This window comes from Salmo trutta, unplaced genomic scaffold, assembly GCF_901001165.1.
Source record: "Salmo trutta unplaced genomic scaffold, fSalTru1.1, whole genome shotgun sequence".
Classification (NCBI taxonomy): domain Eukaryota; kingdom Metazoa; phylum Chordata; class Actinopteri; order Salmoniformes; family Salmonidae; genus Salmo; species Salmo trutta.
In genome coordinates this window covers 760,452-785,360 of record NW_021822222.1, presented here as the reverse complement: position 1 = coordinate 785,360, position 24,909 = coordinate 760,452, and the positions used below count along the sequence as shown (strand labels likewise).

The following is a 24,909-nucleotide window of genomic DNA, read 5'->3' as shown; positions in this document are numbered from 1 at the left end:
AACTATACAATATACTGGTTAGATGGGGTGTAGCTATATAATATACTGGTTAGATGGGGTGTAACTATATAATATACTGGTTAGATGGGGTGTAACTATATAATATACTGGTTAGATGGGGTGTAACTATATAATATACTGGTTAGATGGGGTGTAACTATATAATATACTGGTTAGATGGGGTGTACTATATAATATACTGGTTAGATGGGGGTGTAACTATAATATACTGGTTAGATGGGTGTAACTATATAATATACTGGTTAGATGGGGTGTAACTATATAATATACTGGTTAGATGGGGTGTAACTATATAATATACTGGTTAGATGGGGTGTAACTATATAATATACTGGTTAGATGGGGTGTAACTATATAATATACTGGTTAGATGGGGTTTAACTATATAATATACTGGTAGATGGGGTGTAGCTATATAATATACTGGTTAGATGGGGTGTAACTATATAATATACTGGTTAGATGGGGTGTAACTATATAATATACTGGTTAGATGGGGTGTAACTATATAATATACTGGTTAGATGAGGTGTAACTATATAATATACTGGTTAGATGGGGTGTAACTATATAATATACTGGTTAGATGGGGTGTAACTATATAATATACTGGTTAGATGGGGTGTAGCTATATAATATACTGGTTAGATGGGGTGTAACTATATAATATACTGGTTAGATGGGGTGTAGCTATATAATATACTGGTTAGATGGGGTGTAGCTATATAATATACTGGTTAGATGGGGTGTAGCTTGCGTTCATGGTGAAATGTAATGAATACAAACTGTATAGACTGTGTGGTTTCATTCCATGATATTATAGAGAGACAGCTGTGGAAAACATTGTGTTTTATCTAATCGCCATCAAACCTCAACTAAATGAGTGAATCCGTAGTCAGCATTTCATGTACTGTGTACATCCTGTACATACGACAAATAAACTGTGTTTGAGTGACATATCGGTGTCTAACAACATCACATGACCAGGGTGGATCACTTGGAGTCAAAATGTTTTGGTTGGAGAGGATCGACATTTAAATGATCTTTTTAAACAACGTTGACGGTCATCAAATGTCAATCCAACACAAATCCTATTGGCACCAACTTTCATTCTTCAGATTAAAGAGTCGTTTAAAAACAGAATATTCTGACAAGTTTCTTTATTTTCTGATTGAACACCAAATCGCTGATTTGGGACATACAATTAACGGGCTGCATCCGAATCAGGAAGTCACACAGAAGGATAGAATTCTCCACATGACTGACAGCCATTTTGGCTCCATGGGCTGCGTCTGACATGACACCTGGGCTCTGGTCAAAAGTAGTGCACCGTATAGGGAATAGTCAGCCATTTTGGCTCCATGGGCTGCGTCTGACATGACACCTGGGCTCTGGTCAAAAGTAGTGCACCGTATAGGGAATAGTCAGCCATTTTGGCTCCATGGGCTGCGTCTGACATGACACCCGGGCTCTGGTCAAAAGTAGTGCACCGTATAGGGAATAGGCAGCCATTTTGGCTCCATGGACTGCTTCTGACATGGCACCCGGGCTCTGGTCAAAAGTAGTGCACCGTATAGGGAATAGTCAGCCATTTTGGATGCAAGCCATGTTCCAAAGCGCAGCTGTTAAAAATGTATTTTTGAAGGGGGCACCACGGGTGACTCCCCTCACACCCTGCCTGGGTTGTGGAACTTTCCGCTGTACTTCCCGTGGTTGTGGAGGTCAAAGGGACTGAGGACCTTCCTGACCCCCAGCATGTTGCCCCTGGCGATCCTCTGGAAGGTCCAGGGATTCTGGTTGTTCTGCTCCATGTCCTGCTGCTCCTTCTGCATGGCTGCCAGGCTCTCTCTGGACACGACCTGGTGGAGAGAGAGGGGTCAGAGGTTACACAAGGACAGGATCAGGTATAGTGCTGCTGCTGCTTGGCTGCCAGGCTCTCTCTGGACACTACCTGGTGGAGAGAGTGGTCAGAGGTTAAAGGTCAGGAACAGGATTAGAATCAGAGGAAATGATAGACATGACTTTACAATCAGATTCATAGTCCTCCCTATAAGGTGGCACAGTAGAATGTAGAGGTCTCTGATGCTACCACAGCAGAATGTAATGAGGTCTCTGATGCTACCACAGCAGAATGTAATGAGGTCTCTGATGCTACCACAGCAGAATGTAATGAGGTCTCTGATGCTACCACAGTAGAATGTAATGAGGTCTCTGATGCTACCACAGTAGAATGTAATGAGGTCTCTGATGCTACCACAGTAGAAGGTAATAAGGTCTCTGATGCTACCACAGCAGAATGTAATGAGGTCTCTGATGCTACCACAGCAGAATGTAATGAGGTCTCTGATGCTACCACAGCAGAATGTAATGAGGTCTCTGATGCTACCACAGTAGAATGTAATGAGGTCTCTGATGCTACCACAGCAGAATGTAATGAGGTCTCTGATGCTACCACAGCAGAATGTAATGAGGTCTCTGATGCTACCACAGAATGTAATTAGGTCTCTGATGCTACCACAGTAGAAGGTAATAAGGTACTTGATGCTACCACAGTAGAATGTAATGAGGTCTCTGATGCTACCACAGTAGAATGTAGAGGTCTCTGATGCTACCACAGTAGAATGTAATGAGGTATCTGATGCTACCACAGTAGAATGTAATGAGGTCTCTGATGCTACCACAGTAGAATGTAGAGGTCTCTGATGCTACCACAGTAGAATGTAATGAGGTCTCTGATGCTACCACAGTAGAAGGTAATAAGGTCTCTGATGCTACCACAGTAGAATGTAATGAGGTCTCTGATGCTACCACAGTAGAATGTAGAGGTCTCTGATGCTACCACAGTAGAATGTAATGAGGTCTCTGATGCTACCACAGTAGAAGGTAATAAGGTCTCTGATGCTACCACAGTAGAATGTAATGAGGTCTCTGATGCTACCACAGTAGAATGTAGAGGTCTCTGATGCTACCACAGTAGAATGTAATGAGGTCTCTGATGCTACCACAGTAGAAGGTAATAAGGTCTCTGATGCTACCACAGTAGAATGTAATGAGGTCTCTGATGCTACCACAGCAGAATGTAATGAGGCCTCTGATGCTACCACAGTAGAATGTAGAGGTCTCTGATGCTACCACAGTAGAATGTAATGAGGTCTCTGATGCTACCACAGTAGAATGTAATGAGGCCTCTGATGCTACCACAGTAGAATGTAATGAGGCCTCTGATGCTACCACAGTAGAATGTAATGAGGTCTCTGATGCTACCACAGTAGAATGTAATGAGGTCTCTGATGCTACCACAGCAGAATGTAATGAGGTCTCTGATGCTACCACAGTAGAATGTAATGAGGCCTCTGATGCTACCACAGCAGAATGTAATGAGGTCTCTGATGCTACCACAGTAGACTGTAATGCGGTCTCTGATTCTACCACAGTAGAATGTAATGAGGTCTCTGATGCTACCACAGTAGAAGGTAATAAGGTATTTGATGCTACCACAGTAGAATGTAATGAGGTCTCTGATGCTACCACAGTAGAATGTAATGAGATCTCTGATGCTACCACAGTAGAAGGTAATGAGATCTCTGATGCTACCACAGTAGAATGTAATGAGGTCTCTGATGCTACCACAGTAGAATGTAATGAGGTCTCTGATGCTACCACAGTAGAATGTAATGAGGTCTCTGATGCTACCACAGTAGAAGGTAATAAGGTATTTGATGCTACCACAGTAGAAGGTAATAAGGTCTCTGATGCTACCACAGTAGAAGGTAATAAGGTATTTGATGCTACCACAGTAGAAGGTAATAAGGTCTCTGATGCTACCACAGTAGAAGGTAATAAGGTCTCTGATGCTACCACAGTAGAAGGTAATAAGGTATTTGATGCTACCACAGTAGAAGGTAATAAGGTATTTGATGCTACCACAGTAGAAGGTAATAAGGTATTTGATGCTACCACAGTAGAAGGTAATAAGGTATTTGATGCTACCACAGTAGAAGGTAATAAGGTACTTGATGCTACCACAGTAGAAGGTAATAAGGTACTTGATGCTACCACAGTAGAAGGTAATAAGGTCTCTGATGCTACCACAGTAGAAGGTAATAAGGTACTTGATGCTACCACAGTAGAAGGTAATAAGGTACTTGATGCTACCACAGTAGAAGGTAATAAGGTACTTGATGCTACCACAGTAGAAGGTAATAAGGTACTTGATGCTACCACAGTAGAAGGGAATAAGGTACTTGATGCTACCACAGTAGAAGGTAATAAGGTCTCTGATGCTACCACAGTAGAAGGTAATAAGGTACTTGACGCTACCACAGTAGAAGGTAATAAGGTATATGATGCTACCACAGTAGAAGGTAATAAGGTACTTGATGCTACCACAGTAGAAGGTAATAAGGTCTCTGATGCTACCACAGTAGAAGGTAATAAGGTACTTGACGCTACCACAGTAGAAGGTAATAAGGTATATGATGCTACCACAGTAGAAGGTAATAATGTCTCTGAAGCTACCACAGTAGAATGTAATGAGGTCTCGGATGCTACCACAGTAGAAGGTAATAAGGTATTTGATGCTACCACAAAAGGTAATAAGGTACTTGATGCTACCACAGTAGAAGGTAATGAGGTCTCTGATGCTACCACAGTAGAAGGTAATGAGGTATCTGATGCTACCACAGTAGAAGGTAATAAGGTACTTGATGCTACCACAGTAGAAGGTAATAAGGTCTCTGATGCTACCACAGTAGAAGGTAATAAGGTCTCTGATGCTACCACAGCAGAAGGTAATAAGGCCTCTGATGCTACCACAGTAGAAGGTAATAAGGCCTCTGATGCTACCACAGTAGAAGGTAATAATGTCTCTGATGCTACCACAGTAGAATGTAATGAGGTCTCTGATGCTACCACAGTAGAAGGTAATAAGGTATTTGATGCTACCACAGAAGGTAATAAGGTATTTGATGCTACCACAGTAGAAGGTAATAAGGTATTTGATGCTACCACAGTAGAAGGTAATAAGGTACTTGATGCTACCACAGTAGAATGTAATAAGGTATTTGATGCTACCACAGTAGAATGTAATAAGGTATTTGATGCTACCACAGTAGAATGTAATGAGGTCTCTGATGCTACCACAGTAGAACGTAATAAGGTATTTGATGCTACCACAGTAGAATGTAATGAGGTCTCTGATGCTACCACAGTAGAAGGTAATAATGTCTCTGATGCTACCACAGTAGAAGGTAATAAGGTACTTGATGCTACCACAGTAGAAGGTAATAAGGTCTCTGATGCTACCACAGTAGAAGGTAATGAGGTCTCTGATGCTACCACAGTAGAAGGTAATAAGGTCTCTGATGCTACCACAGTAGAAGGTAATGAGGTCTCTGATGCTACCACAGTAGAAGGTAATACGGTCTCTGATGCTACCACAGTAGAATGTAATGAGGTATTTGATGCTACCACAGTAGAAGGTAATAAGGTCTCTGATGCTACCACAGTAGAAGGTAATGAGGTCTCTGATGCTACCACAGTAGAAGGTAATACGGTCTCTGATGCTACCACAGTAGAATGTAATGAGGTATTTGATGCTACCACAGTAGAAGGTAATAAGGCCTCTGATGCTACCACAGTAGAAGGTAATAAGGTCTCTGATGCTACCACAGTAGAAGGTAATGAGGTCTCTGATGCTACCACAGTAGAAGGTAATAAGGCCTCTGATGCTACCACAGTAGAAGGTAATAAGGCCTCTGATGCTACCACAGTAGAAGGTAATAAGGTCTCTGATGCTACCACAGTAGAAGGTAATAAGGCCTCTGATGCTACCACAGTAGAAGGTAATGAGGTCTCTGATGCTACCACAGTAGAAGGTAATAAGGTCTCTGATGCTACCACAGTAGAAGGTAATAAGGTCTCTGATGCTACCACAGTAGAAGGTAATGAGGTCTCTGATGCTACCACAGTAGAAGGTAATAAGGTCTCTGATGCTACCACAGAAGGTAATAAGGTATTTGATGCCTAATAGGGAACTAGTTTCCCCCAACATATCCCTGCATATCGAGGAGATGCTGTGATTGACCAGCACCACCTAATAGATTTCGCCCCATTTTATTCAACCTTTATGTATCCCCAGCAGGAAGCTGACCTTGGCAGGGAAGGGCAGTTTCTTGGCCACTTCCTTGAGGATGGGCTCGACCTCGCCCAGTTCCAGCCGTCCCCCGACCTCCACGATCATCCGTCCGTACTTCACCGGCGTGACGTAGTGGTCTATGTTCCCTTTCCCTCCTCCCATCCTCTGGCCCAGGCCCTTCCTGGTGATGGGCTTGTAGGGAGCGTTGATACGCCAGCGGGCGAAGGTGGTGCGAGGGTCCATCCTCCTGTTGATGGTCAGACGCATCATCTCCATGTGACCGAAGTGGAGGTAGCCTCCGCCAAGCGCCTGAGGAGAGCAGAGGACAATGATTGGATAAGGAGGTATCTCCGCCCAGCGCCTGAGGAGAGGAGGATGATTGGATAAGGAGGTAGCCTCTGCCCAGCGCCTGAGGAGAGGAGGATGATGATTGGATAAGGAGGTAGCCTCCGCCCAGCGCCTGAGGAGAGGAGGATGATTGGATAAGGAGGTAGCCTCCGCCCAGCGCCTGAGGAGGAGGATGATTGGATAAGGAGGTAGCTCCGCCCAGCGCCTGAGGAGAGGAGGATGATTGGATAAGGAGGTAGGCTCCGCCCAGCGCCTGAGGAGAGCAGAGGACAATGATTGGATAAGGAGGTAGCCCCGCCCAGCGCCTGAGGAGAGGAGGATGATTGGATAAGGAGGTAGGCTCCGCCCAGCGCCTGAGGAGAGGAGGATGATTGGATAAGGAGGTAGGCTCCGCCCAGCGCCTGAGGAGAGGATGATGATTGGATAAGGAGGTAGGCTCCACCCAGCGCCTGAGGAGAGGAAGATGATTGGATAAGGAGGTAGCCTCCGCCCAGCGCCTGAGGAGAGGAGGATGATGATTGGATAAGGAGGTAGCCTCCGCCCAGCGCCTGAGGAGAGGAGGATGATTGGATAAGGAGGTATCTCCGCCCAGCGCCTGAGGAGAGGAGGATGATTGGATAAGGAGGTAGGCTCCGCCCAGCGCCTGAGGAGAGGAGGATGATGATTGGATAAGGAGGTAGCCTCCGCCCAGCGCCTGAGGAGAGGAGGATGATTGGATAAGGAGGTATCTCCGCCCAGCGCCTGAGGAGAGGAGGATGATTGGATAAGGAGGTAGGCTCCGCCCAGCGCCTGAGGAGAGGAGGATGATTGGATAAGGAGGTAGGCTCCGCCCAGCGCCTGAGGAGAGCAGAGGACGAAGACGACAGGAGGAAGTTTGAAACAGTGAAGAAATAAAATAACTTTTATCGGTCACAGAACATTGACGTTTAGGGGAAAGTTTTGATCAATGTAACTAAATCCACAGACCCTGATGGGAGATTATTATAACACATAACCCTCGTAGGCATGTAGACAGTGTTCTCTGTGTATTCAACACACACACACACACACACACACACACACACACACACTCACCACGATGCCGTACTGTCCCTTGGTGAAGGTGTTAGCTGTCTGGGCCGGCCCCTGGATGTCTCTTAGCTTCTTCATCTCTTTCCTCGCCTTCTTAAAGTTGGGCACCTTGTTCAGAAACTTCAGCTTGGGTCTTTCAGGTAGAACAACCTCTACAGGGGGTCACAGAGAGAGGGGGTCACAGAGAGGGGGTCAGAGAGAGGGGGTCACAGAGAGGGGGTCACAGAGAGAGGGGGTCACAGAGAGAGGGGGTCACAGAGAGAGGGGGTCACAGAGAGGGGGGTCACAGAGAGAGGGGGGTCACAGAGAGAGGGGTGACACAGACACAGGGGGGTCACAGAGAGAGGGGGTCACAGAGAGAGGGGGTCACAGAGAGAGGGGGTCACAAGAGGGGGTCAGAGAGAGGGGGTCACAGAGAGAGGGGGTCACAGAGAGGGGGTCACAGACAGGGGGTCACAGAGAGAGGGGGTCACAGAGAGAGGGGGTCACAGAGAGAGGGGGGGTCACAGAGAGGGGGTGACACAGACACAGGGGGGTCACAGAGAGAGGGGGTCACAGAGAGAGGGGGGGTCACAGACACAGGGGGGTCACAGAGAGAGGGGGTCACAGAGAGAGGGGGTCACAGAGAGAGGGGGGTCACAGAGAGAGGGGGGTTCACAGAGAGAGAGGGGGGTTCACAGAGAGAGGGGGGTCACAGAGAGAGGGGGGTCACAGAGAGAGGGGGTCACAGAGAGAGGGGGTCACAGAGAGAGGGGGTCACAGAGATTCATTCAAGGAAGCCAGTTCAAATGATTGAATGCTGAAGGTGCCTGACAAAGTAAGATACCTACCGCTGTAATCTGGAGGCACCTCGTACGTCTTCATCCCAACAGACAGGAGCTTCAGATGACTCTGCAGGACACCTAGACAACAAACAACTGTTGTTTAATATTACTGCTAGCAAGCTAAAGCCGTTAGCCAGCCCAGCTATTATTATAGTGGCTGCAGGACACCTGGACAACTGTTGTTTAATATTACTGCTAGCAAGACAACTGTTGTTTTATATTACTGCTAGCAAGCTATAGCCGTTAGCCAGCCAGCCCAGCTATTATTATAGTGGCTGCAGGACACCTAGACAACAAACAACTGTTGTTTAATATTACTGCTAGCAAGCTAAAGCCGTTAGCCAGCCCAGCTATTATTATAGTGGCTGCAGGACACCAGTCAAACGTGTTGTCAAGATTGTAAGAATACATCATGATCAATTCTTTTTGACATGTTTTTGATGAGATAAAGAACATTGAACAGTTTGCACCGTGACAAGTCCACCCCTCGTCCGTAAACTAACTAACTGTGATTGAATCTCTTACCTTGGACCCCCGTGGATCTACCAGTGTTGGTCAATCCGACAACAGCGGATTTCAATAGACAAAGCATAGCTGCAAGTTATGATTATTAACTATCTTAGATTAAAAAATATATACATTTTATGTTATCTTCACCATCATTTCAAATGAACAACTATTACAGGTTACGATAAATAGGTTCGTTCGTAAAATCACGCGTTGCACAAGGTCACACCGCTATGAAAGCAGGCAAGAATGACTGAGTACTTCCGGGTCACGGATTTTTGCAACCCTTTAGAATAAAAGTCCCATGATTAGGGCGAAAAGTATGGGAAATGTATATAATTAGTAATATATTTTATACTAAGTTATCATACAAAGAATAATTAAAAGTAGGTCTGTAAGATATTATGTCATAAAAAAATATATATATGTCAAATCTACATGATCAACAATGTGTTTTGTTTGTGTACTTCTATCATTTATTAGATCTTACATTGTGTTCAGATAGTAGAATGGACCCCCCCAACAGGGTGTAAACTCTGTGGAAGTGTTCCTGAGTAGAATGGGACCCCTTTTACTGCTGCACAACAAACAGGATATGATGTACGGTGTAATATGTATGTCCAACATAAAATATAAAAAAATATTACTGCATTTAAACTGATTGGTCACTCTGTAAGGGCCACATTACGAGCAGTGATGCTCCTTGGTTTGTACACTCTGTGGATTCGTAAACTAGAGTTGCTCCTGAGTAGAAATAGGAACCATATTACCGCGACACAACGAACAGGAAGTTGTGTACTACGGTGCAGTACGTCCAAAACGTACTGAACATCGTGCAATATGAAACGGGCTAATTAACGACGGGATTTAACCAGTTAAATGTAACTAAATGTCATCTTAAATGTAATCTACATAATAATTATTTATCACAAGAGGACCATACACAATAACTGGTAATGCTGCATACTCCAAGAAAGGTTAAAATCTCACCTTTATGGTAAAAAATAATTATACATTGCTGAGGTGTAGTCACTTTTGAGGTACACAAACTCCAGTACACAGTACAAATATGATAAAATATATATATATATATAAAATGTTATGTGATGTATTTCCTATTCAAGAAAACTGTATGAATACGGCTTGATATGACTGATGAACTTTCTAAATATACTATAATCAAATTATAAACACGACTAACTACAAGATTAACACCTTCCTTATAACTGTCAAATACATATTTATATGTACATATTTTCTACAAGGTGTCTCTTGATCAAAACGTCTGCCCTCCATTGCTGTGACCGGTTTCCTGACCTCGTTTAGGAACTCGCCGTTCGTCTCATAGTAATCCTGTTCGTCGATGACAAACACAACAAACACCCCCTCTCTCTCCTGCATGTACTACGGTGATGAACCCCCTCTCTCTCCTGCATGTACTACGGTGATGAACCCCCTCTCTCTCCTGCATGTACTACGGTGATGAACCCACTCTCTCTCCTGCATGTACTACGGTGATGAACCCCTCTCTCTCCTGCATGTACTACGGTGATGAACCCCCTCTCTCTCCTGCATGTACTACGGTGATGAACCCACTCTCTACTACGGTGATGAACCCCCTCTCTCTCCTGCATGTACTACGGTGTTGAACCTCCTCTCTCTCCTGCATGTACTACGGTGATGAACCCACTCTCTCTCCTGCATGTACTACGGTGATGAACCCCCTCTCTCTCCTGCATGTACTACGGTGATGAACCCACTCTCTCTCCTGCATGTACTACGGTGATGAACCCCCTCTCTCTCCTGCATGTACTACGGTGTTGAACCCACTCTCTCTCCTGCATGTACTACGGTGATGAACCCCCTCTCTCTCCTGCATGTACTACGGTGATGAACCCCCTCTCTCTCCTGCATGTACTACGGTGATGAACCCCCTCTCTCTCCTGCATGTACTACGGTGATGACCCCCCTCTCTCTCCTGCATGTACTACGGTGATGAACCCCCTCTCTCCTGCATGTACTACGGTGATGAACCCCCTCTCTCTCCTGCATGTACTACGGTGATGAACCCCCTCTCTCTCCTGCATGTACTACGGTGATGAACCCCCTCTCTCCTGCATGTACTACGGTGATGAACCCACTCTCTACTACGGTGATGAACCCCCTCTCTCTCCTGCATGTACTACGGTGATGAACCCCCTCTCTCTCCTGCATGTACTACGGTGATGAACCCTCTCTCTCCTGCATGTACTACGGTGATGAACCCCCTCTCTCTCCTGCATGTACTACGGTGATGAACCCCCTCTCTCTCCTGCATGTACTACGGTGATGAACCCCCTCTCTCTCCTGCATGTACTACGGTGATGAACCCCCTCTCTCTCCTGCATGTACTACGGTGATGAACCCCCTCTCTCTCCTGCATGTACTACGGTGATGAACCCACTCTCTCTCCTGCATGTACTACGGCGATGAACCCCCTCTCTCTCCTGCATGTACTACGGTGATCAACCCACTCTCTCCTGCATGTACTACGGTGATGAACCCACTCTCTCTCCTGCATGTACTACGGTGATGAACCCACTCTCTCCTGCATGTACTACGGTGATGAACCCTCTCTCTCCTGCATGTACTACGGTGATGAACCCCCTCTCTCTCCTGCATGTACTACGGTGATGAACCCTCTCTCTCCTGCATGTACTACGGTGATGAACCCCCTCTCTCTCCTGCATGTACTACGGTGATGAACCCACTCTCTCTCCTGCATGTACTACGGTGATGAACCCACTCTCTCTCCTGCATGTACTACGGTGATGAACCCCCTCTCTCTCCTGCATGTACTACGGTGTTGAACCTCCTCTCTCTCCTGCATGTACTACGGTGATGAACCCACTCTCTCTCCTGCATGTACTACGGTGATGAACCCCCTCTCTCTCCTGCATGTACTACGGTGATGAACCCACTCTCTCTCCTGCATGTACTACGGTGATGAACCCCCTCTCTCTCCTGCATGTACTACGGTGTTGAACCCACTCTCTCTCCTGCATGTACTACGGTGATGAACCCCATCTCTCTCCTGCATGTACTACGGTGATGAACCCCTCTCTCTCTCCTGCATGTACTACGGTGATGAACCCCCTCTCTCTCCTGCATGTACTACGGTGATGAACCCCCTCTCTCTCCTGCATGTACTACGGTGATGAACCCCTCTCTCCTGCATGTACTACGGTGATGAACCCCCTCTCTCTCCTGCATGTACTACGGTGATGAACCCCCTCTCTCTCCTGCATGTACTACGGTGATGAACCCCCTCTCTCCTGCATGTACTACGGTGATGAACCCACTCTCTACTACGGTGATGAACCCCCTCTCTCTCCTGCATGTACTACGGTGATGAACCCCCTCTCTCTCCTGCATGTACTACGGTGATGAACCCTCTCTCTCCTGCATGTACTACGGTGATGAACCCCCTCTCTCTCCTGCATGTACTACGGTGATGAACCCCCTCTCTCTCCTGCATGTACTACGGTGATGAACCCCCTCTCTCTCCTGCATGTACTACGGTGATGAACCCCCCTCTCTCTCCTGCATGTACTACGGTGATGAACCCCCTCTCTCCTGCATGTACTACGGTGATGAACCCACTCTCTCTCCTGCATGTACTACGGCGATGAACCCCCTCTCTCTCCTGCATGTACTACGGTGATCAACCCACTCTCTCCTGCATGTACTACGGTGATGAACCCACTCTCTCTCCTGCATGTACTACGGTGATGAACCCACTCTCTCCTGCATGTACTACGGTGATGAACCCTCTCTCTCCTGCATGTACTACGGTGATGAACCCCCTCTCTCTCCTGCATGTACTACGGTGATGAACCCTCTCTCTCCTGCATGTACTACGGTGATGAACCCCCTCTCTCTCCTGCATGTACTACGGTGATGAACCCACTCTCTCTCCTGCATGTACTACGGTGATGAACCCACTCTCTCTCCTGCATGTACTACGGTGATGAACCCACTCTCTCCTGCATGTACTATGGTGATGAACCCTCTCTCTCCTGCATGTACTACGGTGATGAACCCCCTCTCTCTCCTGCATGTACTACGGTGATGAACCCACTCTCTCTCCTGCATGTACTACGGTGATGAACCCACTCTCTCTCCTGCATGTACTACGGTGATGAACCCCCTCTCTCTCCTGCATGTACTACGGTGATGAACCCCCTCTCTCTCCTGCATGTACTACGGTGATGAAACCACTCTCTCTCCTGCATGTACTACGGTGATGAACCCCCTGTCTCTCCTGCATGTACTACGGTGATGAACCCTCTCTCTCCTGCATGTACTACGGTGATGAACCCCCTCTCTCTCCTGCATGTACTACGGTGATGAACCCCCTCTCTCTCCTGCATGTACTACGGTGATGAACCCCCTCTCTCCTGCATGTACTACGGTGATGAACCCACTCTATCCTGCATGTACTACGGTGATGAAACCACTCTCTCTCCTGCATGTACTACGGTGTTGAACCCACTCTCTCTCCTGCATGTACTACGGTGATGAACCCCCTCTCTCTCCTGCATGTACTACGGTGATGAACCCACTCTCTCTCCTGCATGTACTACGGTGATGAACCCACTCTCTCTCCTGCATGTACTACGGTGATGAACCCCCTCTCTCTCCTGCATGTACTACGGTGATGAACCCACTCTCTCTCCTGCATGTACTATGGTGATGAACCCCCTCTCTCTCCTGCATGTACTACGGTGATGAACCCACTCTCTCTCCTGCATGTACTACGGTGATGAACCCACTCTCTCTCCTGCATGTACTACGGTGATGAACCCCCTCTCTCCTGCATGTACTACGGTGATGAACCCACTCTCTCTCTTGCATGTACTACGGTGATGAACCCACTCTCTCTCCTGCATGTACTACGGTGATGAACCCCCTCTCTCTCCTGCATGTACTACAGTGATGAACCCACTCTCTCTCCTGCATGTACTACGGTGATGAACCCACTCTCTCTCCTGCATGTACTACGGTGATGAACCCACTCTCTCTCCTGCATGTACTACGGTGATGAACCCCCTCTCTCTCCTGCATGTACTACGGTGATGAACCCCCTCTCTCCTGCATGTACTACGGTGATGAACCCACTCTCTCTCCTGCATGTACTACGGTGATGAACCCCCTCTCTCCTGCATGTACTACGGTGATGAACCCACTCTCTCTCCTGCATGTACTACGGTGATGAACCCACTCTCTCTCCTGCATGTACTACGGTGATGAACCCACTCTCTCTCCTGCATGTACTACGGTGATGAACCCCCTCTCTCTCCTGCATGTACTACGGTGATGAACCCCCTCTCTCTCCTGCATGTACTACGGTGATGAACCCTCTCTCTCCTGCATGTACTACGGTGATGAACCCACTCTCTCTCCTGCATGTACTACGGTGATGAACCCACTCTCTACTACGGTGATGAACCCACTCTCTCCTGCATGTACTACGGTGATGAACCCACTCTCTCTCCTGCATGTACTACGGTGATGAACCCCCTCTCTCCTGCATGTACTACGGTGATGAACCCTCTCTCTCCTGCATGTACTACGGTGATGAACCCCCTCTCTCCTGCATGTACTACGGTGATGAACCCTCTCTCTCCTGCATGTACTACGGTGATGAACCCACTCTCTATCCTGCATGTACTACGGTGATGAACCCACTCTCTCTCCTGCATGTACTACGGTGATGAACCCCCTCTCTCTCCTGCATGTACTACGGTGATGACCCCACTCTCTCTCCTGCATGTACTACGGTGATGAACCCTCTCTCTCCTGCATGTACTACGGTGATGAACCCTCTCTCTCTCCTGCATGTACTACGGTGATGAACCCACTCTCTCTCCTGCATGTACTACGGTGATGAACCCACTCTCTCTCCTGCATGTACTACGGTGATGAACCCCCTCTCTCTCCTGCATGCACTACGGTGATGAACCCCCTCTCTCCTGCATGTACTACGGTGATGAACCCACTCTCTCTCCTGCATGTACTACGGTGATGAACCCACTCTCTCTCCTGCATGTACTACGGTGATGAACCCACTCTCTCTCCTGCATGTACTACGGTGATGAACCCCCTCTCTCTCCTGCATGTACTACGGTGATGAACCCCCTCTCTCCTGCATGTACTACGGTGATGAACCCACTCTCTCTCCTGCATGTACTACGGTGATGAACCCCCTCTCTCTCCTGCATGTACTACGGTGATGAACCCACTCTCTCTCCTGCATTTACTACGGTGATGAACCCACTCTCTCTCCTGCATGTACTACGGCGATGAACCCCCTCTCTCTCCTGCATGTACTACGGTGATGAACCCCCTCTCTCCTGCATGTACTACGGTGATGAACCCTCTCTCTCCTGCATGTACTATGGTGATGAATTCACTCTCTCTCCTGCATGTACTACGGTGATGATGATATGCAACATGTGATTTTTATGCAACATGTGATTTATTTTATTTTAGAAATATATAACTCATATACTTCATAATACATTCATGGTGGAACAATTGCCAATATGTGTAGATCAAGATGACAGTCCTGAAATGGCCTTATCATATTGCTCAGCAATAAATAATAAGCATCTCTGTGTGGTTAAAGCTTATTATCTCGAAGTTAAACATAAATAAAAAATAAAAAAAATGTATATATTTGTATCTTGTGACTGATTATGTCATGCGGCATTTCCATGACATTCGCGCACTATGGCATCGCTATGGCATGGAGGTTGAGTCACGTCGTCGCTATGGCATGGAGGTTGAGTCACGTCGTCGCTATGGCATGGAGGTTGAGTCACGTCGTCGCTATGGTATGGAGGTTGAGTCACGTCGTCGCTATTTACATTTAAGTCATTTAGCAGACGCTCTTATCCAGAGCGACTTATGGAGGTTGAGTCACGTCGTCTCTATGGTATGGAGGTTGAGTCACGTCGTCGCTATGACATGCACCTTGACCTATAGATGGGGGGGTTGGCTCGTCACGTCGTCGCTTTTCGTTTGTAACTTCCACCTGTCAAAGCATCATCGGAGCGGTCATTACTAATATTCAGTCGAGAGTAAAGTAACGTTTAAAGTGCCTTTTCTCATTGGCCTCTTTGGGGTTATTGGATACAACTGATCGGCCAGAACTCATACAGCGCCGACGCATCACTTTAACCAGGTATGTTTTGGTGAGGAGGGATGCTATTAGCCATGGTGATAAATGAACTGACAAATACTATGCAAATATAAATCCTAGTTTAAATAAATGGTAACGCAAACCGTTTTACCTTTAATTGGTTAGGATATACAGTTGGGGTCACAAATTATTCACACCCTTGATAAAGATGAGGGGAAAAAAGGACTGTATGAAATGTGTTTATGAACTTCCCTCTTCAATTCAAAACAAAGGTTTTCAATGGGTTTTGAAGTCCGGAACACTGAGATTGCAAAATGCAAAATGTTTATTTGTTTTATTTTTTTGGTGGCCAATTAACAATTTCTTTGGATTTTGATGTTGTGCTTGGAGTTATTGTCTTACTGGAAGATCCACTTAGTCACAAGTTTCAGCTACCTGACAGAGGAAAGCAGGTTTTTTGGGGGGGCTAAAATTTCCTGGTACTCTACCAGGTATTTCCTGGTAGAGTTCATGATGCCGTTGACCTTTAACAAAAGGCCCCAGGACCAGCGGAAGCATCAACAGCCCCATAACATCCACCATCCATATTTTACAGTAGGTAAATGGGGTTATTCTCTGCTCATGCATCCTGATTTGGACACTAAACCCACCGCTAGTCTGCGTGGACGAAGAGCTCTATTTACAGGTGATCTGACCAAAGCACCTGGTTTCAATCCAAGTGCCGATGTCATTTAAAAAACTCCAGCCGTTTACATTAGTTGGATGACATGAATATAGAGCTCTTAGGCAACACACACACACCAATGGAGCAATTGTATTAACATAAAATTATATAATTACTCTGTTTTTTGTTGTTGTTTTTTTTCAGTGTACAATATAGCTCAGTATTTGTATAATTTTAATACAGTCTTTTCTGCTCATCTTTAGCAAGGCTGTCAATCATTTGGGACCCCACTTTATCGATTACATGAAATGTAAAATGATCCTTGTATACAAATAACGATGTGCTTACTTCCTCAATACTCCCAGGCTAGAAGCTAACGGGATCAGATAGCCCTTCCTCAATACTCCCAGGCTAGAGGCTAACGGGATCAGATAGCCCTTCCTCAATACTCCCAGGCTAGAGGCTAACGGGATCAGATAGCCCTTCCTCAATACTCCCCAGGCTAGAGGCTAACGGGATCAGATAGCCCCTTCCTCAATACTCCCAGGCTAGAGGCTAACGGGATCAGATAGCCTTTCCTCAATACTCCCAGGCTAGAGGCTAACGGGATCAGATAGCCTTTCCTCAATATTCCCAGGCTAGAGGCTAACGGGATCAGATAGCCCTTCCTCATTACTCCCCAGGCTAGAGGCTAACGGGATCAGATAGCCCCTTCCTCATTACTCCCCAGGCTAGAGGCTAACGGGATCAGATAGCCCCTTCCTCAATACTCCCCAGGCTAGAGGCTAACGGGATCAGATAGCCCTTCCTCAATACTCCCCAGGCTAGAGGCTAACGGGATCAGATAGCCCCTTCCTCAATACTCCCAGGCTAGAGGCTAACGGGATCAGATAGCCCTTCCTCAATATTCCCAGGCTAGAGGCTAACGGGATCAGATAGCCTTTCCTCAATACTCCCCAGGCTAGAGGCTAACGGGATCAGATAGCCCTTCCTCAATACTCCCCAGGCTAGAGGCTAACGGGATCAGATAGCCCCTTCCTCAATACTCCCAGGCTAGAGGCTAACGGGATCAGATAGCCCTTCCTCAATATTCCCAGGCTAGAGGCTAACGGGATCAGATAGCCTTTCCTCAATACTCCCCAGGCTAGAGGCTAACGGGATCAGATAGCCTTTCCTCAATACTCCCAGGCTAGAGGCTAACGGGATCAGATAGCCCCTTCCTCAATACTCCCAGGCTAGAGGCTAACGGGATCAGATGGCCCTTCCTCAATACTCCCCAGGCTAGAGGCTAACGGGATCAGATAGCCCTTCCTCATTACTCCCCAGGCTAGAGGCTAACGGGATCAGATAGCCCTTCCTCAATACTCCCCAGGCTAGAGGCTAACGGGATCAGATAGCCCCTTCCTCAATACTCCCAGGCTAGAGGCTAACGGGATCAGATAGCCCTTCCTCAATACTCCCCAGGCTAGAGGCTAACGGGATCAGATAGCCCTTCCTCAATACTCCCCAGGCTAGAGGCTAACGGGATCAGCTAGCCCTTCCTCATTACTCCCCAGGCTAGAGGCTAACGGGATCAGCTAGCCCCTTCCTCAATACTCTCAGGCTAGAGGGATCAAATAGCCATTCCTCAATACTCCCAGGCTAGAGGCTAACGGGATCAGCTAGCCCTTCCTCAATACTCCCAGGCTAGAGGCTAACGGGATCAGATAGCCCTTCCTCAATACTCCCCAGGCTAGAGGCTAACGGGATCAGATAGCCCCTTCCTCATTACTCCCCAGGCTAGAGGCTAACGGGATCAGATAGCCCTTCCTCAATACTCCCAGGCTAGAGGCTAACGGGATCAGATAGCTCTTCCTCATTACTCCCAGGCTAGAGGCTAATTTTCCCTTTATGCTTTGCACCAGGATGGAGTTAATGGTGGACACCGCTAAGGCCGAGGGTCAGACCCAGAGCCATGGGGGTCAGGCTGTCTCCCCTCCCTCAATCTTCCCGTATCGCTTCACCTCGGACGGGCGTCTGTGTCACCGGTTCACCCAGGAGCCCTTCATGTTCCAGCGGGGCTGTGACCCAGACGCCACCCAGAGAGAGGACCAGGCTTTATGTCTCCACGTCACCCAACACGTTCACTCTCTCCTGGAGGAGCAGCTCCACCTCGTCAGGCTCTACCTCCCACCTCTCAGCAAGGAGGTTTACCTCCCTCCTCCACCTCTCAGCAAGGGGGTTTACCTCCCTCCTCCACCAGAGTCCCAAGGGCAGGGGGACCACCACAGGGTCTACTTTAGCCCCCACCGAGGAGCCCCCAGCCAGGGCTACGTGTACCTATCCCCTGGGGCCCTGGAGAGCCCTGCCACCCTGTTGGTAGTGGTCCAGGACCGGGGAACGATGCGCTGCGGGCTGTGGAGCTGGAGGGCTGCTGCCAGCGACGGTCTGGAGAGAGGCAGCATGATCCCCTATGTGAGGAGGGTCCTGGAAGAGGGCAGCTCTGTCCTCCTGATGAACCCCAACCAAGGAGGAGGTGCCGGGGAGACTCCGGAGGAGCACGTCCACCGCGTCTGGGACCTCCTGGTGTCGCGCTGCGTCTCCCGGCGCGTTGTCGTGGTAGCGCACGGTTACGGGGGCCTGGCGTTCGTGGACCTGCTGTGCCGACGACCACAACTAGTGGTGAGGCAGGTGTGGGCGGCGGCCTTCCTGGACTCCTCCCACAGCCTGTGGCACCAGCCATTGGACGCGACGGGTCGAGAGTGGCTGAGGACACGATCCAGGAGGTGGGTTGATGTCATTATATAACCAGGGAAGTCAGGACACCTTCCAGGAGGTGGGTTGATGTCTTGTCTTTATATAACCAGGGAAGTCAGGACACCTTCCAGGAGGTGGGTTGGTGTCTTTATATAACCAGGGAAGTCAGGACACGCTCCAGGAGGTGAGGTGGGTTGATGTCTTTATATAACCAGGGAAGTCAGGACACCTTCCAGGAGGTGGGTTGATGTCTTTATATAACCAGGGAAGTCAGGACACCTTCCAGGAGGTGGGTTGATGTCTTTATATAACCAGGGAAGTCAGGACACCTTCCAAGAGGTGGGTTGATGTCTTTATATAACCAGGGAAGTCAGGACACGCTCCAGGAGGTGGGTTGATGACTTTTATATAACCAGGGAAGTCAGGACACCTTCCAGGAGGTGGGTTGATGTCTTTATATAACCAGGGAAGTCAGGACACCTTCCAGGAGGTGGGTTGGTGTCTTTATATAACCAGGGAAGTCAGGACACGCTCCAGGAGGTGGGTTGATGTATTTATATAACCTGGGAAGTCAGGACACCTTCCAGGAGGTGGGTTGATGTCTTTATATAACCAGGGAAGTCAGGACACCTTCCAGGAGGTGGGTTGATGTCTTTATATAACCAGGGAAGTCAGGACACCTTCCAGGAGGTGGGTTGATGTCTTTATATAACCAGGGAAGTCAGGACACCTTCCAGGAGGTGGGTTGATGTCTTGTCTTTATATAACCAGGGAAGTCAGGACACGCTCCAGGAGGTGAGGTGGGTTGATGTCTTTATATAACCAGGGAAGTCAGGACACGCTCCAGGAGGTGGGTTGATGTCTTTATATAACCAGGGAAGTCAGGACACGCTCCAGGAGGTGGGTTGGTGTCTTTACATAACCAGGGAAGTCAGGACACCTTCCAGGAGGTGGGTTGATGTCTTTATATAACCAGGGAAGTCAGGACACCTTCCAGGAGGTGGGTTGGTGTCTTTATATAACCAGGGAAGTCAGGACACGCTCCAGGAGGTGGGTTGATGCCTTTTATATAACCAGGGAAGTCAGGACACCTTCCAGGAGGTGGGTTGATGTCTTGTCTTTATATAACCAGGGAAGTCAGGACACGCTCCAGGAGGTGGGTTGATGCCTTTTATATAACCAGGGAAGTCAGGACACCTCCCAGGAGGTGGGTTGATGCCTTTTATATAACCAGGGAAGTCAGGACACCTTCCAGGAGGTGGGTTGATGCCTTTTATATAACCAGGGAAGCCAGGACACGCTCCAGGAGGTGGGTTGGTGTCTTTATATAACCAGGGAAGTCAGGACACGCTCCAGGAGGTGGGTTGATGCCTTTTATATAACCAGGGAAGTCAGGACACCTTCCAGGAGGTGGGTTGATGTCTTGTCTTTATATAACCAGTGAAGTCAGGACACCTTCCAGGAGGTGGGTTGATGTCTTTTATATAACCAGTCAAGTCAGGACACCTTCCAGGAGGTGGGTTGATGCCTTTTATATAACCAGGGAAGCCAGGACACCTTCCAGGAGGTGGGTTGATGCCTTTTATATAACCAGGGAAGTCAGGACACCTTCCAGGAGGTGGGTTGATGTCTTTATATAACCAGGGAAGTCAGGACACCTTCCAGGAGGTGGGTTGATGCCTTTTATATAACCAGGGAAGTCAGGACACCTTCCAGGAGGTGGGTTGATGCCTTTTATATAACCAGGGAAGTCAGGACACCTTCCAGGAGGTGGGTTGATGTCTTTTATATAACCAGGGAAGTCAGGACACCTTCCAGGAGGTGGGTTGATGCCTTTTATATAACCAGGGAAGTCAGGATACCATCCAGGTGGTGGGTTGATGACTTTTATATAACCAGGGAAGTCAGGACACCTTCCAGGAGGTGGGTTGATGTCTTTATATAACCAGGGAAGTCAGGACACCTTCCAGGAGGTGGGTTGATGCCTTTTATATAACCAGGGAAGTCAGGACACGCTCCAGGAGGTGGGTTGATGTCTTTATATAACCAGGGAAGTCAGGACACCTTCCAGGAGGTGGGTTGATGCCTTTTATATAACCAGGGAAGTCAGGACACCTTCCAGGAGGTGGGTTGATGCCTTTTATATAACCAGGGAAGTCAGGACACCTTCCAGGAGGTGGGTTGATGCCTTTTATATAACCAGGGAAGTCAGGACATGCTCCAGGAGGTGGGTTGATGCCTTTTATATAACCAGGGAAGTCAGGACACCTTCCAGGAGGTGGGTTGATGTCTTTATATAACCAGGGAAGTCAGGACACCTTCCAGGAGGTGGGTTGGTGTCTTATATAACCAGGGAAGTCAGGACACCTTCCAGGAGGTGGGTTGATGTCTTTATATAACCAGGGAAGTCAGGACACCTTCCAGGAGGTGGGTTGATGCCTTTTATATAACCAGGGATGTAATTGACAATAAATTATATTTTTACATTGCACATTACATACGACGTTGCCTTTTAGGTGGGTGCTGAGCTCCAAGCCCCTGAACCAGCCGGTGGGGTCGCTGAAAGCAGGATGCCCTCAGATGTCAGCTGGTACACAGAGTCATGACGCGGCTCCGTATGTCTGCATGGAGTCGGTGTTCAGGTTCTTCTCCAAAACGCTGAGTCCTAAACCGCCCACCACCTTCAGCATGGTGACCCGCAGCAGGGGCACCGCGGGACAGATGAGGCCTCACAGCGGGAGAGGCATCACCGGGCCTTACTGACAGCACCAGGGAAGTACAGGAGCACAGTGGGACAGATCAGGCCTCACAAAACGGGAGAGGCATCACCAGGCCTTACTGACAGCACCAGTGAAGTACAGGGGGACAGATCAGGCCTCACAACGGGAGAGGCATCACAAGGCCTTACTGACAGCACCAGTGAAGTACAGGGGGACAGATCAGGCCTCACAGTGGGAGAGGCATCACCAGGCCTTACTGACAGCACCAGTGAAGTACAGGGGGACAGATCAGGCCTCACAGTGGGAGAGGTATCACCAGGCCTTACTGACAGCACCAGTGAAGTACAGGAGCACAGTGGGAATTGAGTATTTATCTTTCGCTCAGAAAGACACTTGTCTAATTCATGTTAAATCATTTTTCTGGACACTGGATGAAATCATCCTAAATATTTTTAGTTTCATTTTGTTAAGACACTCCAGGACCGGATTTGTCCACAGCAGATTGTGGATAAATACTTTTTTTTTTATCTTACTATCTGTAAAATACTAAAGACATTTACGTAAAATGCATATTTTCTTTTGGCACATTTTTACAAATAAAATGTCATCTAGAATAAAAAATGTACAGCAAATCAACAATTCCCTCTAAGGTTTACCCCTGGGTAATAGATCTAATGGTAACCACACAACTCTGGGTAATATATCTAATGGTAACCACACAACCCTGGGTAATATATCTAATGGTAACCACACACCCCTGGGTAATATATCTAATGGTAACCACACAACCCTGGGTAATATATCTAATGGTAACCTCACATCTCTGGGTAATATATCTAATGGTAACCTCACAACTCTGGGTAATATATCTAATGGTAACCTCACAACCCTGGGTAATATATCTAATGGTAACCACACAACCCTGGGTAATATATCTAATGGTAACCTCACACCCCTGGGTAATATATCTAATGGTAACCACACAACTCTGGGTAATATATCTAATGGTAACCACACAACCCTGGGTAATATATCTAATGGTAACCTCACAACTCTGGGTAATATATCTAATGGTAACCTCACAACTCTGGGTAATATATCTAATGGTAACCACACAACTCTGGGTAATATATCTAATGGTAACCTCACATCTCTGGGTAATATATCTAATGGTAACCACACAACTCTGGGTAATATATCTAATGGTAACCACACATCTCTGGGTAATATATCTAATGGTAACCTCACAACTCTGGGTAATATATCTAATGGTAACCTCACAACTCTGGGTAATATATCTAATGGTAACCTCACAACTCTGGGTAATATATCTAATGGTAACCTCACATCTCTGGGTAATATATCTAATGGTAACCTCACAACTCTGGGTAATATATCTAATGGTAACCTCACAACCCTGGGTAATATATCTAATGGTAACCACACAACTCTGGGTAATATATCTAATGGTAACCACACAACTCTGGGTAATATATCTAATGGTAACCACACAACCCTGGGTAATATATCTAATGGTAACCTCACAACCCTGGGTAATATATCTAATGGTAACCTCACAACTCTGGGTAATATATCTAATGGTAACCACACAACTCTGGGTAATATATCTAATGGTAACCTCACAACTCTGGGTAATATATCTAATGGTAACCACACAACTCTGGGTAATATATATAATGGTAACCTCACAACTCTGGGTAATATATCTAATGGTAACCTCACATCTCTGGGTAATATATCTAATGGTAACCTCACACCCCTGGGTAATATATCTAATGGTAACCACACAACTCTGGGTAATATATCTAATGGTAACCACACAACCCTGGGTAATATATCTAATGGTAACCTCACAACTCTGGGTAATATATCTAATGGTAACCTCACAACTCTGGGTAATATATCTAATGGTAACCACACAACTCTGGGTAATATATCTAATGGTAACCTCACATCTCTGGGTAATATATCTAATGGTAACCACACAACTCTGGGTAATATATCTAATGGTAACCACACATCTCTGGGTAATATATCTAATGGTAACCTCACAACTCTGGGTAATATATCTAATGGTAACCTCACAACTCTGGGTAATATATCTAATGGTAACCTCACAACTCTGGGTAATATATCTAATGGTAACCTCACATCTCTGGGTAATATATCTAATGGTAACCTCACAACTCTGGGTAATATATCTAATGGTAACCTCACAACCCTGGGTAATATATCTAATGGTAACCACACAACTCTGGGTAATATATCTAATGGTAACCACACAACTCTGGGTAATATATCTAATGGTAACCACACAACCCTGGGTAATATATCTAATGGTAACCTCACAACCCTGGGTAATATATCTAATGGTAACCTCACAACTCTGGGTAATATATCTAATGGTAACCACACAACTCTGGGTAATATATCTAATGGTAACCTCACAACTCTGGGTAATATATCTAATGGTAACCACACAACTCTGGGTAATATATATAATGGTAACCTCACAACTCTGGGTAATATATCTAATGGTAACCTCACATCTCTGGGTAATATATCTAATGGTAACCACACAACCCTGGGTAATATATCTAATGGTAACCACACAACCCTGGGTAATATATCTAATGGTAACCTCACAACTCTGGGTAATATATCTAATGGTAACC

General features: G+C 47.0%; 2 protein-coding genes across 4 annotated transcripts; one reads left to right on the top strand and one right to left on the bottom strand.

The window, feature by feature from the left end:
• Positions 1-1,164: 1,164 nt before the first annotated feature.
• mrpl16 (mitochondrial ribosomal protein L16) lies at positions 1,165-9,153 on the bottom strand. Of its 2 annotated transcripts, XR_003873303.1 has the most exons (6): positions 8,926-9,153; positions 8,407-8,478; positions 7,580-7,728; positions 6,173-6,466; positions 1,406-1,880; positions 1,165-1,325 (listed from the first exon to the last, which is right to left on the bottom strand). XR_003873303.1 is itself a non-coding variant. In XM_029743178.1 (5 exons), the coding sequence occupies exons 1-5, from the start codon at positions 8,990-8,992 to the stop codon at positions 1,689-1,691; spliced, it is 774 nt and encodes a 257-aa protein (XP_029599038.1). In that variant the 5' UTR covers positions 8,993-9,153; the 3' UTR covers positions 1,165-1,688. The 2 variants fall into 2 exon arrangements, 1 of the variants encoding a protein (XP_029599038.1); XM_029743178.1 differs by having other exon boundaries at positions 1,165-1,880.
• Positions 9,154-15,842: 6,689 nt separating this feature from the next.
• Positions 15,843-22,852, top strand: LOC115181187 (cotranscriptional regulator FAM172A homolog). 2 transcript variants are annotated; one of them, XM_029743218.1, is made up of 3 exons: positions 15,843-16,135; positions 18,662-19,522; positions 22,010-22,852. In XM_029743218.1, exons 2-3 carry the CDS (start codon positions 18,663-18,665, stop codon positions 22,254-22,256), a joined length of 1,107 nt encoding a protein of 368 aa, XP_029599078.1. In that variant the 5' UTR covers positions 15,843-16,135; position 18,662; the 3' UTR covers positions 22,257-22,852. The 2 variants fall into 2 exon arrangements, with proteins under 2 accessions (XP_029599078.1, XP_029599076.1); XM_029743216.1 differs by lacking the exon at positions 15,843-16,135 and having other exon boundaries at positions 16,945-19,522.
• Positions 22,853-24,909: the final 2,057 nt, after the last annotated feature.